This window comes from Lontra canadensis, unplaced genomic scaffold (assembly GCF_010015895.1).
Source record: "Lontra canadensis isolate GAN:19392208 unplaced genomic scaffold, GSC_riverotter_1.0 scaffold88, whole genome shotgun sequence".
NCBI classification, from domain to species: domain Eukaryota; kingdom Metazoa; phylum Chordata; class Mammalia; order Carnivora; family Mustelidae; genus Lontra; species Lontra canadensis.
In genome coordinates this window covers 679,744-693,818 of record NW_022631082.1, presented here as the reverse complement: position 1 = coordinate 693,818, position 14,075 = coordinate 679,744, and the positions used below count along the sequence as shown (strand labels likewise).

The 14,075-nt window shown below is 55.6% G+C and overlaps 1 protein-coding gene across 1 annotated transcript in view; it reads left to right on the top strand.

Annotated features, from left to right (window-relative positions):
• The first annotated feature begins 13,299 nt into the window (after positions 1–13,299).
• LOC116882831 (zinc finger RNA-binding protein 2-like) overlaps positions 13,300–14,075 on the top strand; it is a 2,119-nt gene continuing 1,343 nt past the window's right edge. The window contains exon 1 of the mRNA XM_032883462.1: positions 13,300–13,353. Within this exon, the coding sequence (XP_032739353.1) occupies positions 13,336–13,353 (18 nt within the window). The 5' untranslated portion in view covers positions 13,300–13,335. The remainder of the gene's footprint in view (positions 13,354–14,075) is intronic.

The following is a 14,075-nucleotide window of genomic DNA, read 5'->3' as shown; positions in this document are numbered from 1 at the left end:
TGCCTACCTGTGATCTGTCAAGTAAATAAATAAAATCTTAAAAAAAAAAAAAAAAAGAAAAGAAAGAAACGAGTAGGGGTGCCCGGCTGGCTCAGTCAGAAGGTGGGACTCTTGATCTCAGGGTCATACGTTCAAGCCCCACGTTGATTGTAAAGACTATTTAAAAAAATAAAATCTTTAAAAAATAAAGTAAACTTAGGGGAAACTGAAACACAGGTATCATAGTAAAATAAATTACAGTCTCACAAAACCTCAAAAGAGATCCTCTGCGTTATCTGAATGACTTTAAGTAGACATTTTCTTCTGGGGTAAGTGACTTTGCTTGGACCCTTCAGCTGCCTTTAGGGTGTATTCTTATATAATGTGCCATGGGAAGACTAATTAGATGACAGATTTTGGGACTGCATGCCAACTTTTTGGTAGCATTTGAATAATAGTATTTACAAAGCCCGTTTCAGAAATTGCCAAAGTGAAGACAACAGTTTTTTTCTTAGAGGAATTTTGACTAGGTTTTCTTGGCTTTTTTTTTTTTTTAAAGATTTTATTTATTTGACAGACAGAGATCAGAAGTAGGCAGAGAGGCAGGCAGAGAGACGGTGGTGGTGGGGGGGAAGCAGGCTCCCTGCTGAGCAAAGAGCCCGATGTGGGGCTCGATCCCAGGACCCTGAGATCATGACCTGAGCCGAAGGCAGAGGCTTTAACCCACTGAGCCACCCAGGCGCTCCGGTTCTCTTGGCTTTTAAACTTTTTTTTTTTTTTTTAAGATTCCATTTATTTGTCAGAGAGAGAGGGAGAGAGCACAAGCAGTGGGAGCAGCAGGCAGCGCGAGAAGCGGGCACCCCTCTGAGCAAGGAGCCGGATGGGGGACTCGATCCCAGGATCACCACCTGAGCCGAAGACAGACACCCAACCGACGGGCGCCCCTTGGCTTTTAAACTTGATAACCATAGCCTCGGATAGGAATATTCCTTATATCATTGTCCTCTATTAGTGTGGGGATCTGAACTTTTTGAATTGTTGGTCGGAATTGGATGCACATTCACTCTTGAAGGTATAAGCAAAGTTGATGATTACTTGTTGGTATGATGAGTCGCAGTTGTTGTATGTTGTGGGGTCTTCTAAATCTCCTTGGGCTTTTTCAGAGGTAGAGTTAGTCCTGCAGATATCCAGAATGAGGGATTAATCCCATGAGGAAAATTGAATTGGGCAGCTCTTTTCATTAGTCCCAAGTGCAGTTTTCAGTGTGAGCAGCTTGGGAACTCCAGCACGGTTTTGTATGTGTTTAAGTCACTTTGGTGATGGAAACATCTAGAACTCGGAGCTGTATGCTGGAGGTCCACACTAGTGGAACAGGACAGTCTGGCCTCCCCTATTCCATTTCCTTCCCTCTTGGTTCAGCAGTTCTGGGAGGGTCCACCTGCACGGGACATCTGGCTGCCTCTGCCTTCGCACTCTGGTGAAGTCTGAGTGAGGCAGCGGCTGGTTTTGAGGTAAAGCTTGATTTCCCATCAGATGAAGCTCTCTTCTAATAAGCTTTTGAGATACTCTCTCACTCTCTTTAAAGATTCATTTACTAGAGAGAGAGTGGGGGGAGGGACACAGGGAGAGGGAAGAGAGAATCGCTAGTGGACTCCCCACGGAGCACGGAACACAACACTGGGCTCTGTCTCACGACCCATGAGTTCATGATCTGAGCCGAAACGGCAAGTGGGGCTCTTAACTGACTGTGCCAGCCAGGCACCGTGCCAGCCAGGCGCCCCGCCAGCGGCTCCTTTCTTGTTGGAACGTCTTTGGTTGAACCCAGCGTTGGTAACTGGACGTCTGTTGTACTTGCTCATGAGAGCCTCACGTTGGCTGTCGAATCCTGCCTCCCTAGTCCTGCCTCCCTCTGTCGACACAGGAGGTACATGTGTTAGACCAGGTGACAGTGGGGGTTTCTCTACCTCTGAAAGCAGGAGAGGGCTGGAACCACACGTGACCCCGCGCCTGTCGCCAAACATTGGCTTTCATCCGCTGGATTCACAGCAGTAGACGGGCATGGCCATCGTCGCCCTGGTTGGAAATTCTTTGGCTTGCACTGCTTCTGGGGGGCGCACACAGAGTGCTTTCTTTTTGGCTTACCCGGCGTAATGTCATCAAGACAGCATTTTGAAGCATCTGCCTGGCAGGCTAACCTTGTGGCCATCCTCCATGTGGCGACCACGTTCCTTTGCAGAAGGATGGAAGAGTTGCCAAGCCCAGAATCCGGCTCACCCTGGAGGCTCAGGAAATGCCCATCACCAGCTGTGGTAATCCCTGCCTCGGAACGTGGCGCGGCTCAGTGGCTCTGCCTTGAGGAGCCAGGCCGGCCCTAATTCAGAGCTGGAGGCCCTTGACTACAGTTTAAAGTAGGTTGCAGATGGGGCTGGGGAGTGAGTCTCTGTCATCTTCTCAAGACCCAAGGGTTTAGTTTATCAAACCCCTTTCCAGTACGTTGGGATGTTTTCTGTGGGTTTCTGGATCTGAAATGAGCATTTCTCATGGAGAAGGTAGTAAGACTTTCATAATTTACGTATTGTTATTTTTAAAAGATTTTATTTATTAATTTAACAAAGAGGGAGAACCAGAGAGTACAAGTAGGGGGAGAGGCAGAGGAAGTGGAAGAAGCAGGCTCCCCACTGAGCAGGGAGCCCGATGTGGGGCTCGATCTCAGGATCCTGGGATCATGACCTGAGCTGAAGGCAGAGGCTTCACCGACTGAGCCACCCAGATGCCCCAGAACTTTCGTAATTTAAAAAAATCTGCTAGGGCGCCTGGGAGGCTCAGTGGGTTAAAGCCGCTGCCTTCAGCCCAGGTCATGATCCCAGCATCCTGGGATCGAGTCCCACATCGGGCTCTCTGCTCAGCAGGGAGCCTGCTTCCGCCTCTCTCTCTCTGCCTCTGCCTACTTGTAATCTCTATCAAATAAATTAAATAAATAAAAATTAAAAAAAAATCTGCTAAAAAAATCAGAACTGTAGGGCCCGTGGCTAGCTCATTTGGAAGAGCATGTGAGTCTTGATCTCAGGGTCATGAGTTCAAGCCCTGAGTATAGAGTATAGAGATTATTTAAATAAATAAACTTTTTTTTAAGTCTTTTTTTTTTTTTTAAGATTTTATTTATTTATTTGACAGAGATCAGAAGTAGGCAGAGGCAGAGAGAGAGAGGGGGACGCAGGCTCCCTGCTGAGCAGAGAGCCCGATGCGGGGGTCGATCCCAGGACCCTGGGATCATGACCTGAGCCGAAGGCAGAGGCTTTAACCCACTGAGCCACCCAGGCGCCCCTTAAATAACTAAACTTTAAAAAAAATAAAATATTTTAAAAAATCTGAATTGTTATGAGTATGAGTGTATGTGAAATGTATATTTTGAATATAAAAACCTCGTGAACCGAGGTGCCAAACGAGACGATCACTGGCTGTTCGTGTGAGCGTGTAGCCGTGGGGTAACGCGATCTTCCCGACAGAGTCAGGGGTGTCCTTCCCGATGGATGCCTCCAGCGACCACAGCAGCAGCGGGTCTCCGGTTCCCCGCAGGCCGTCTGAACCCCGAGCGTTCCTCAGCCCCGTGAATCCCGCAGCGCAGGGGCCCCTTGACGAGTGCGGCTGCGGGTGCTCGGCGGGAACGTCAGTCGGGCGTGGCGTGCGCCGCGGGCCGCGCTAGGACAAGGGCAGGTCCACGAATCGGTGAAGAGCTTTGTTCTAGGAAGGATCCGGGATAAAAGGACGATACCGAGTGAGGCTTTGCACCCGCTGTGGTTGCGGGAAAGTCATTTTTTCCCCTCAGACACTCAATGTGTTTGGTTGTGTGTGTGTGTGTGTGTGCGTGCGCGCGCGCGTTTCTCTGCCGCGAGGGGCCGCTGGCCGCGGTGTGTGGCGGGGCTCCCTGAACGCGTCGTGACGGGCTGTACGTTGCTCAGACATACCCTTCTGAGGTGAGGGCCACATGCCGGGTCCGCGTGTCCTTTCACGGAGAGCCTGTGGGAGCAGGCGACAGCGCGGCGCTCAGGACGGCCCTGTGGGAACCCGCCCTCCTCTGCCCAGCCCCTTCCGTCTCCAGCCCTCGCTGGCCCTGCCCGTCAGGTGACCGAGCGAAGCGGTACCAGCGGGTCTGGCCATCCTTGCGTTCTAAAACCCGACGCACGTGATGTGCGCCCGACGCCCTGCCTCCCTGGAACGAACGCTTACGCCAAGAAACCTCACTGTCGGGCGGCGGCCCTCGGCCCTGCGGCGCGGCGGCGCGGCCCCCTCTGAGCAGCAGCTTCCGGCTCTGTCAGCGCCGGGCGCGCCGCCGCGAGAGGGCCGGCGCCACCGAGAGCAGGTTTGTGGCTGTTGGTTCCTGTTCCCGTGCGTCACGGCTCGGAAGTTGGCAGCCTGGCCGCCGTGTTTGTCTCGCGCTGGCCTTCGTCGGCCGGGCGGGGGCTCGTTGCTTGCTTTGTTTGATGTAGCTTGCCGGCGTTTAAAAATCCGGAGACTTTGGGGGGCCTGGCTGGCTCAGTCGGAGGAGCATGTGACGCTTGACTTGGGGGTCATGAGTTCGAGCCCCATGTTGGGTGTAGAAATTACTTACGTAAAAAAACGTTAAAAAAATAGGGGTGCCTGGGCGGCTGAGTCGGTTAAGTGTCTGCCTTCGGCTGAGGCCATGATGAGCCCCATGTCGGGCTCCCTGCTCAGCGGGAAGTCTGCTGCTCCCCCGGGCTGCCGCTCCCCTGCTCCTGCACCCGCCTGCTGTCTCTCTGACGAACCCATAAATAAGATAAAAAATGGGAGAGTTCAGACGCCGTGCGGGGAATCTGATACCCACACTCAGCGGAAAAACCCTGATTTCCAGCCTTGCTTAAAATCGGGAGATCTGGCAGCCCCGGCCTGTGGGGGCTGCTGGGCCGCGTGAGCTCCTGCTGAATTGTCCTGCCGTCTCAAGAGAAGGCTTCGCGCTCTGCAGGCCAGCGCACGCGGGCAAGGAAGACTGAGGGGCTTGCTCAGGGCCCCAGTGAGCGGAGCAGGACTGAAGCCCTCCCCCTGGCCTGTGGCTCTCCTCCCGGTTCCCAGGCTTGAGACCTCTGTGACTCCCGCTCCGTGCTCGCGCCCCGCTCGTGCTTAGGCCTCCTCCCTGCCATCTTACTTGAAAGGAATGTCTCCCTTGAGCCTGTGGGATTTTAAGCCCTGGAGGTGCCTGAGTGCGGACGTGGGAAGGTCCGTGCAGGAAGAATTGATCACTTTCCCGAGAGAAATGCCGCATCGCCCGGGGCCAGCGTAAACCTGCCGTGTAACCTCGTCGACTGCTTTTTGGCTCCCGCTGTCCCAGCAGGGATTCTGAACCTGGGGCCTGCGAAGCCAGGGTGACTGCAGGCGAAACTGCCGTTTCCAGGGAGTGGAGGGAAGGAAGTCTCCGCTTCCGCCTGACCGGAAACTGAGAGAAGGCGAGGTGACCAGTGACCTCCCATCAAGGGGAGCCTGAGCTGGGGCGGGGTGGTCTCCCTCTGGACGTGTGGCGGCGAGCCTGGGAAGGAGAAGCTGCCTCTCCTGGCCTGGGCTGCTTTTCCCCAAAACACGAGGCTCGATCCCCCACTCCAGACCTTGGTGTCCTCGCCTGTTTTCGCAGGTCTGAGTTTCTCAGCGGCACGTTTGACATGGGGGCAGGTCACTCTGGGGTGGGCCCCGTGGGGGGTGGAGCAGCATCTGTGGCTGCTGACCCGGCGCCAGCAGCCCCCCAGTCGTGACAACCGCAGATGTCCCAGCATCACCCACTGTTCGCGAGGGGCAAAGTCACCCCAGGTGAGAACCCCTACGCCAGATTTCCTAGGTTTTGGCAACCGTATGGGCCGTGCCTGTGGGAGGTCTTTGCCACAAGCTGTGTTTTGGCTCAGTCAACTCCTAAAACCTCAGTGTGGCAGGTCGATTGCCAAAATGTCCCTGCCCTTCATTCCTTGTGTCCTCACCTTTTCTGCTGTGACTGTGCTGCGTTTCCCATCTGGAACTGACATCTGTTTCCTTGGCCTTTGAGTCTGGGCTTCTGTGTGCCGTGTCTTGCCAATGGACTGCCGTGGAAGTGATGCCGTGTAGACTGCAGTTGGGGTCCCCCAGGATTTCTAACTGAAACCTAGTCCTCCAGATGATGGTAGTGGAAGGTGGGGCCTCTTGGGGGGCTTAGGTTATGAGGGTGCAGCCCTCATGAAATGGATGAGTACCCTCATGAGAGAGCCCCCCTGCCCCTGCAACAGAGCTCTGTCACCCTGTCCTCCACCCAGTCCCTCACCAGACCCGGCACTTGCTGGCACGTTGATCTTGGACTTGCAGCCTCTAGAGCTTTCGGGAACGCCGCTGCATGAAGGCCCCCAGGCTGGCCATGGAGGAGGAAATGCCACAGGGTGGTGGCCGGAGTGTCCGTCTGCTCTCCAGCCGCCCTCCAGCCGCAGACTTCAGACGCAGCGCAGCCCCGCCTGCAGAATCTTGAGGGAACCGAATGACGAGTGCTGCTTTAACCAGGAATCTGCTAACCTCTTCAGCAACGGGCCAGAGTAGATACTTGCAGCTTGGTGTGTATCGTGTAGTTGGGGGCGGCTTGTCAACAGTAGGAACATACCCCCCACAGTTCCGGGGCTGAGCAGAGGGTGCTGGTGGAGGGGGCTGGGTTCTGGTGAGAGCCCCCTGGCGGGTTGTAGACCGCCTGCCTCCCCTCTGTGTCCCTGCATGGAGGAGGGGGAGGGGAGCAGTCCCCTCTTGACTCAAGGGCACTCCTGAAGGCTCAGACCTCCTGACGCCATCTAATCCTAATCCCTCCCAGAGGTCCCGCCTCCTAACACTGTCGCACTGAGCAGTAAGGTTTCAGCATTGGATTCTGGGAGACGCAGACGTTCGCTCCCTAACACCAGGCCATATCGCATCTGAGCTCCCCCACGCCAGGGCTGCCGCTAGGGCAAAGTCAGCTGGGAACAGTACCCAAACAAGTGGGCGTGGCTGTGTGCCATCGAAGCCTTCGTTTTTGACTCTGATCTGTGAATGTCACATAATTTTCACGTGTCACAAAATAGTTCTTTAATTTTCTCCAGCCATTTGAAAATGGGAAAACCATTTTTTTGCCGTGGGCCTTACAAAAGCAGGCAGTGGGCAGATGTGGCAGTCCCTTGCCAAACCCTGCTTAAAACCCTCCCATTTCTCCCCTCTCCTCCCCACCTGGGCACTGCTGTGCCAAGTCTTTCTTGAGAGTGGGTGTGAGATGCACAGCACATGCCCTCCCCGAGCCCGAGGGGCGTCCCACGCTCCATGTCCTCCTGGAGCTCCCTTAGCTAACTTAAAGGGAGGCAGTGCCCTACCCTCCCACACCATAAACACCAGCAGGTGCTTTCGTAGTGTCCCGCGCCACCGGTCAGGATGCGGTGGGTCTCACGGTCCCTTTCCGGGCCGCCACCACTTTGATCGTTGTTCATCACACGTTGACTCCTCTCGACTGCCCTGCAAAGCCCCATCTTAAGTGTTTGGAGAGCCCTGAGGAGGAGAGAAGAGATGTGACGGTGAGGAGGAGCCCTTCCCCACCTGCCAAGGCCAGAAGAGGCCTTGCAGTGAAGGGTACCTGGGATTGTGGTGGCTGGGGCTGGGATGTGGCGCCCCCAGCCTTGAGAGAAGGGCTGGTAGGAGAAAAGCATCGGGGCTGACCAGGAAACGGTGCTGTGTCCTGAGGGCCAGAGGATTCGGGGGCTGGCAGGAGGCTAGGCAGTGGGCTCGCGGCTCTCAGATGTAAGGCAGAAGCTGGGGCTTATGCAGTAAGCAATGGGGAGTCACCAAGATATCTGCTCATAAGATTTGTCCTGTTTTAGGATGCTAAGGGGGTGCTTTGGGCCGAATTGTGCCCCCCCCCCCAGCCCCCATTGGGACTGGAGGTAGGGCCTCATACAAAGTCATTCCAGTTATGTGAGGACACAGCGGTGGGTCTGAGACAGCCATCCTGGCCCCATTCTGTGGGCTGTGCTTGGTCTGTGGTCAGTGGGGTGGGAGCCAGGCTGGGCAGGAAGCCGCGAGAGGAGGCCGGCACCAGGAGGCGTATGTGGAACGTACATGGCTGGTACCTTGCAGCATCACCAATAACGTTTGGTGGTTTAAAGAGATGCCACGAACCCTTTCCTCCCGTCAAAAGTCGGGGCCTAATCCTCTGCCCTGGGGTGTGGGTTAGATTCGGTAATTCACTTCTAACTAATGGCGCGTGGCTGAGGTTCTGCCTCGCGATTGGTGTCAGAGGCTGGGTCAAGTCCGGCTTCCGCACCCGACTCCTCGCTTCTCGCCCTGGGAGAAGCCAGTTGCTGTGTCTGAGAATACGCAAGCCATGCTGGGAAGAGCCCGCGCAGGAGGCTCCAAGGCCCCTTGCAAACAACCCGCACCAAACTGCCCTCTGGCTGAGGAGTGCGTGGGAAGCACAGCCCACCGCCCCAGTCCAGCCTTCAGACACTGCCGGCCCAGCCCCTGCCTTGCTGGTGACCTCAGGAAGAGTGGGAGCCCAGAGCCCAGCCAAGCCACCCCTGCGTTCCTAACCTGCAGAAACCGCGAAGGTCAGCGTCACCGTGCGAAGCCGCAGCAGTGGGATGATGTCTGACGGCAGTACGTAACCAGTGCGCGGTGGCCGTGTCCACCAGTAGGAAGCTGGGCAAGCGAATTGTGACCCATTCAAACCCGCCTTTAAGTTCGGGAGGCCCAGCTTGGAAGTGCCAGTGGACCGCATACCATACGCCGGAACATTTCATAAACCAAGCTGGCAGAAAGTTAAATACAGTGTGTTTCATCTTACCCTCCTCGAGAAGTAAACCTTCCCAGCGGCCAGAAAACAGAGGCCAAAGTTTTCCTGGTTGGCAAAACATCAGCGATGACTGAATTTCTCTATTACCGTGCATGTCTGGGCATTCTGTTGAGGGACTAGTGCTGTTTGAGGTCTTAAGTAAAATAAATTCGTAAATGATTGTATATGCTGTAAAATTTATTTTTAATTTATTTATATTATTTTATTTCAGCATGAATGTTTGTGTGACCAAGATTTTCATATGTCATTTGAGTTTTGCTACTATAATGACCTGAAGCAGGTGTCATCGGTGGGCTGACTTGCGTCCTCCCTAAAATTTATATGTAGAAGTGCTCACCCCCAAGACCTCACTCAGAATAGGACTGTTGGAGATGGGGTCTTTAAAGAGGTGATGAAGTTAAAATGTGGTCACAAAGGTGGGCCCTGATCCCATATGACTGGCACCCCTGTAACGAGGGGATGGGGACACAGACGCGTCCAGGGACGACCCTGTGAGGACATGGGAGAAGACGGTGTCTACACGCCCAGGAGAGACGTCTGGGAAGGAACCGGCCCTACCAGCTGCCTGATCTTGGACCTCCGGCCTGCACAGCACTGTTGGAGCTGCTCCGTTGTGGGACTTTGTAACAGCAGCCGGCGCCAACCAGCACAGCCCCTTTCCCGATCAGGGTTCCACCTCAGAGCTGCAGAACACAGGAGATGGTCAGAGAGCCTGAGTCCCTAGAGGGATGGGCCACAGCCGGCGCCATCCCGGGACCCTCAGAGGGATGTGAATTCTTACCTATGTGGACGCCTGGGGGTGCGCCGAGGCCTTTATTTCTGCTGGACTCTCCGTTAAGAAAGGCTGAGAAAGGCTGAGCTAAAAGATCTAACCTTAAAATGTAGTTACAGCTGGAGTGTCCAAAGTGTTATTTGTATCAAAAACACTGAGAAAATATAAAACATGGAAAAATCAACATAATATTTCATGTGTTTCTAAAAAGTTTCTTTTCTTGGGTGCCTGGGTGGCTCAGTTGGTTAAGCGACTGCCTTCGGCTCAGGTCATGATCCTGGAGTCCCGGGATGGAGTCCCACATCAGGCTCCCTGCTCGGCGGGGAGTCTGCTTCTCCCTCTGACCCTCCCCCTTCTCATGCTCTCTCTCTCTCTCTTATTCTCTCTCTCAAATAAATAAAATCTTTAAAAGTTTCTTTCTTAAAATATTAAAACATGCCTGTTAAACGTTAAGACAAAATATGGGGGGTGGGGAGTGACTGGTAGTGGTTATGAGGTTTCTTTTTATTGTAGCAAAATAGACATAAAATGTACCATTGAACCGTCTCTAAGCGCACAGCTCAGTGGCATGAGGCACACTCACCCTGTCCTGCGAACACCACCACCCTCTGTTTCCAGAACTTTCCATCTCCCCAAAAGGAGTCTCCATCTCCACAAAGCACGGACTCCCCACCCTCTGCCCCAGCCCTGGCTCCCACCATCTCTCTGTGTGGACGGGACTCCTCTGGGGAGCTCCTGGGAGTGGGGTCCATGCACGATGTGTCCTTCTGGGTCTGGCTCCTCTCACAACCCAGTGTCATCGGGGTCCCTCCACGCCATGGCAGGGTCGGGATTCTTTCTAAGGGCAGATAATCCATTATGTATGAGTGTAGACCATACTTTGCTTTCATGTTCTAGAGCAAGAGGTCAGGAGAAGGGTCTCTCCAGGGCCTGAACAGGAGTCCCTTTAGTCACAAGCCGGGGAGGGGCCTCCATGCTTGTGTGCATCTCAGTAAATGTGTGTGTGTGTGTGTGTGTGTGTGTGTGTGTGTGTGTGTGTATGAGAGGGGGGTGGTGGGGACTTCTCGTGCGGCCCATAGGTCTTTCTGTGATGGTAGAAATGCTCCCTCTGTGCTTTCCACCACAGTCACCACTAGCCATCTGTGGCTCATGAAGCCTGAATTAATTACAATGAAACTAAATGTTGAATTCCACTCCTCAGTCACCGGAGCCACACACTGTAAGTGCATAGGGCCACACATGGCCAGTGCCACCATATTGGACCACGTGGCTCTAGAATGTGAGGCCAGGTTCGGGCCCTCTAGCCTGAAGTGGCAGTGTGGGACACAACAGAGTTAAAAACGAAGGGAACACAAGTGTTTTATGGAGCTAGAGCCTTCCAGCAGCCTGAGGGGTGTCGGGGCTGGAGAAGCAGGAGGCGGGGTAGGGTGCAGAGTAAGGGCATAGTTTTATACGCAACCCGACGCTGACAAATGGCACTGTGTGGCATGAAGACTTGCTCCCAGATAGTAAAAGTCTAACAATCACGGCCAACCCCAGACGGGGGCGGCGGGGAAGGAAGGAAGGGAATCTGATGGGGGATGATTCAGTTTTCATTATTTAAAGAAGTTCTGAAGCAAATACGGCAAAATAGGAAGGCTTGGGGCACCCCAGGGTGTGCCCTTGTTATGTGCTAGGCTCGGAATATTTTTGTAGTAAAGAGGCCTTAATACCGAGGGATTCAGATCGCTGGCCAGCCGCCTGCTCCACCTGCTTTTGGCCAAGAAAGTCTCTGAGATGGGGAGAAGAGAGCCCCGATCGCACACGCGGCTCCCTGGGGAAATCCGAGGCTCGCACAGTGCTCGGGGCGCTTCTGTCTCACCTGGAAGGGGAAGGCATCCTGGGTTGTTGCAGGGCGGACAGCTGGCTTCCCTTTGTGTCGTCATTTCGCTGTAGAGCTGCAGATTTCGAGTTGTTCGGACGGTAGCCTTGCACCCGGGAGTGGCCCCTGGGGTCCAGGACACTGCCTTCGATTGCATCTGGAAATCGATGGGAACTGCGGGGATGCCCCCACCCGCCCTTTCCCAAACACGTGCCCCTAGGGACGCCTCTACGCACCTGCTCCCACCGCTGTTACTCCCACCGCTGTTACTCACCTGCCGTGTGCTGGGTGCTACTGCAGTGCCCAGAAAGACCTTGGGACACTGCCATCCTGTGCCCCTGTGGCCTTGTGCTGTGGGGGAGGAGATGACCAGGGCACAGACAGGTCGGAGAGGATCAGGTGGTGCTGGGAAGAAAACTCCAGCGGGGTGAGGGGGACAGAGTGCTGCTGCTGTCCTAGATGGGCTCAGGAGGGCTTGTTGGAGGAGGTGACATTCGAGCAGTGACTTCCAGGAGGGGATGGGGAGCACCAGTGTCAGGGCTGCATCTCAGAGCCTTGGAGGGTTCTAAGCAGGAGGGAGACACGGGTAGGTGTATGCTGTGCTCTGGTTGCCAGGGGCACGGACATGCCAGGGAGGGGGTGGGCGGGCCCCAGGCAGGGGTCAGGCCCTGGGCTCTGCTGGCCCCCAGCTCCTGCGAGGTACGTTTGCACTTGACTGTGTGGTTGACCCTCGGCGTTCTGCTCAGCCTGGAGGGTGTTCCCCATGTTGTCCCAGATGGGCAGCAAGCCACTCAGAGGGACGGGGCAGCTTGGCTGTCATTGTGTGGCTAGCTTTGGGCCAGAACGTGTGTGAAGGTACCAGGTGTGAGGACCGCTGGCTGCGGTCCCTTTGTCCCCAGGCCTGCCTGCCCCAAACCCCATGCATACACCTGGGGTCGTCCCCTGGTTTGCCGGAGCTTCATGGGACCCATGATGGGGCTAAAAGCTTTGACGGTACCTTCCCAGACAAAGGGACTTTCCCAAGGACCGTCTACTCGGTGGCTGACACTTAGGAGAGTGAGGGGCACTTGGGTCGCAAAGATATGGGTCTGAATCGAGCACTTGACCTGTGTCACTGATCTGCAGAATTTCCACATTCAGAAACGGGACCGACGGACAGACAGAGAGACATGGCGACAACTTCACTGTGGCAGTACAGGGAGAATGTGTTGGTGTAGACAGAGGCCTCAGTGCTGCGCAGAGCAAGCTGGCAATAAAGCGGGTTCTCGTGACTACGAGTTTGTAGTTTCATGTTCACCGATCTGCATTTTAGTAATTGGGGGACCCACTCCTCCCTCGGTCACAAAATGCCGTTCAAGTCCAGCTTCCATTGAAGAACCTTGATGTCCAGGAAGAGCTTGCTGCCCACACAGGTGGGCTGAGAAGACCAAGGGGCTCAGGCCCTGACTTTGCCACTTCCTGTGCCTCAGTTTCCTCTCCTGCAAACGGGGACAAGGAGGGTCTCTGACGCAGAGTTGTTAGGACGTTGTGTTATTTTGTGAAAAGTGCTGAAACCCCAGCCTGCTCCTGTAGCAAGGTCTTAAGAAACGTCAGTCACAGGAAGAATGGATGCACCATAGGCATCCAGAGCGGCGACGCCCGTGGGCTGGGGACACCTGAGCTCGTCTGATGTGGCCGGCTTTTGTGTGTATTTGTGGTTCTAGCACCGGGCCTCCGATGGCTTTTCCCCTCCCCACCTCTGGAGCCAGCCTCTCAACGGGACCCGCTGCTGGAATGGGTCCCTCTGTGACCCCACCGTTTCCCGCGGCTGCCCTGCGCCCCAGGCCTGTCCCCCCAGCGGGGTATGGCACATGCCAGCTCCACTCGAGCCCGTCCCAGGAGCCCGCCCCGGCGCCCACCATGGCTCCCTCCTACCAGGTATCCGCCTGGCCTTTCTGTGGCTAGCACCGGATAACGTTGAGGGGGCACGTGCAGTGGGCGCCCCGCACAGGCACACAGACGGGGACACAGACTTACCTCCCTGCCCCTGACAAGGGAGCAGGGGATGGGCTTGTGCTCGTTGGGCATTTCTGGTGCTGATGATGCCAACTTCCCCTCTCCGAGCTCTGGGACTAGAGATCTGGCCGCTGCTTTTCCACTTGGAATTGCTAGTGTGTCCCATGCCGGACATGGTCCAACCCTCCTGAGCCTCTGCCACCCACCGCTGGGACCCCCTAATGTCAGAGGGTGTACCATGGGCTGCCCAGCTGGCAAAGCTCACGCTGTCTGGTTCCACCTTCTTCCTCCCTCCCTTACTTCTGGGACTCCCCCTCCAGCCCACCCCCATGCTCTTGCGCACCCCCAGGGCTGGCCTCTGCTTTTGTCCTCACCTTCCTGTCGTCGTCCTATTCCACACAACACCCTGTGTGCCCCTTGGCACAGCACCCAGACCCTCCCTGAGCCCCTGGCCCCATTTGTCCCCCCCGGCCCCTTTCCTGGCTGCAGCCACTGTGCTCACAGCCCTCTGCTCCTCCCACAAGCCCAACAACCGACTCTGTGCGGGGGGGGGGGGGGGGGGGGCCCCCCCCCCGCGGTCCCCCCCCCCGGGCCCCCCCCCCCCCCCCCCCCCCACCCCGCGCCTCCTCCCCCGCCCCCCCGGG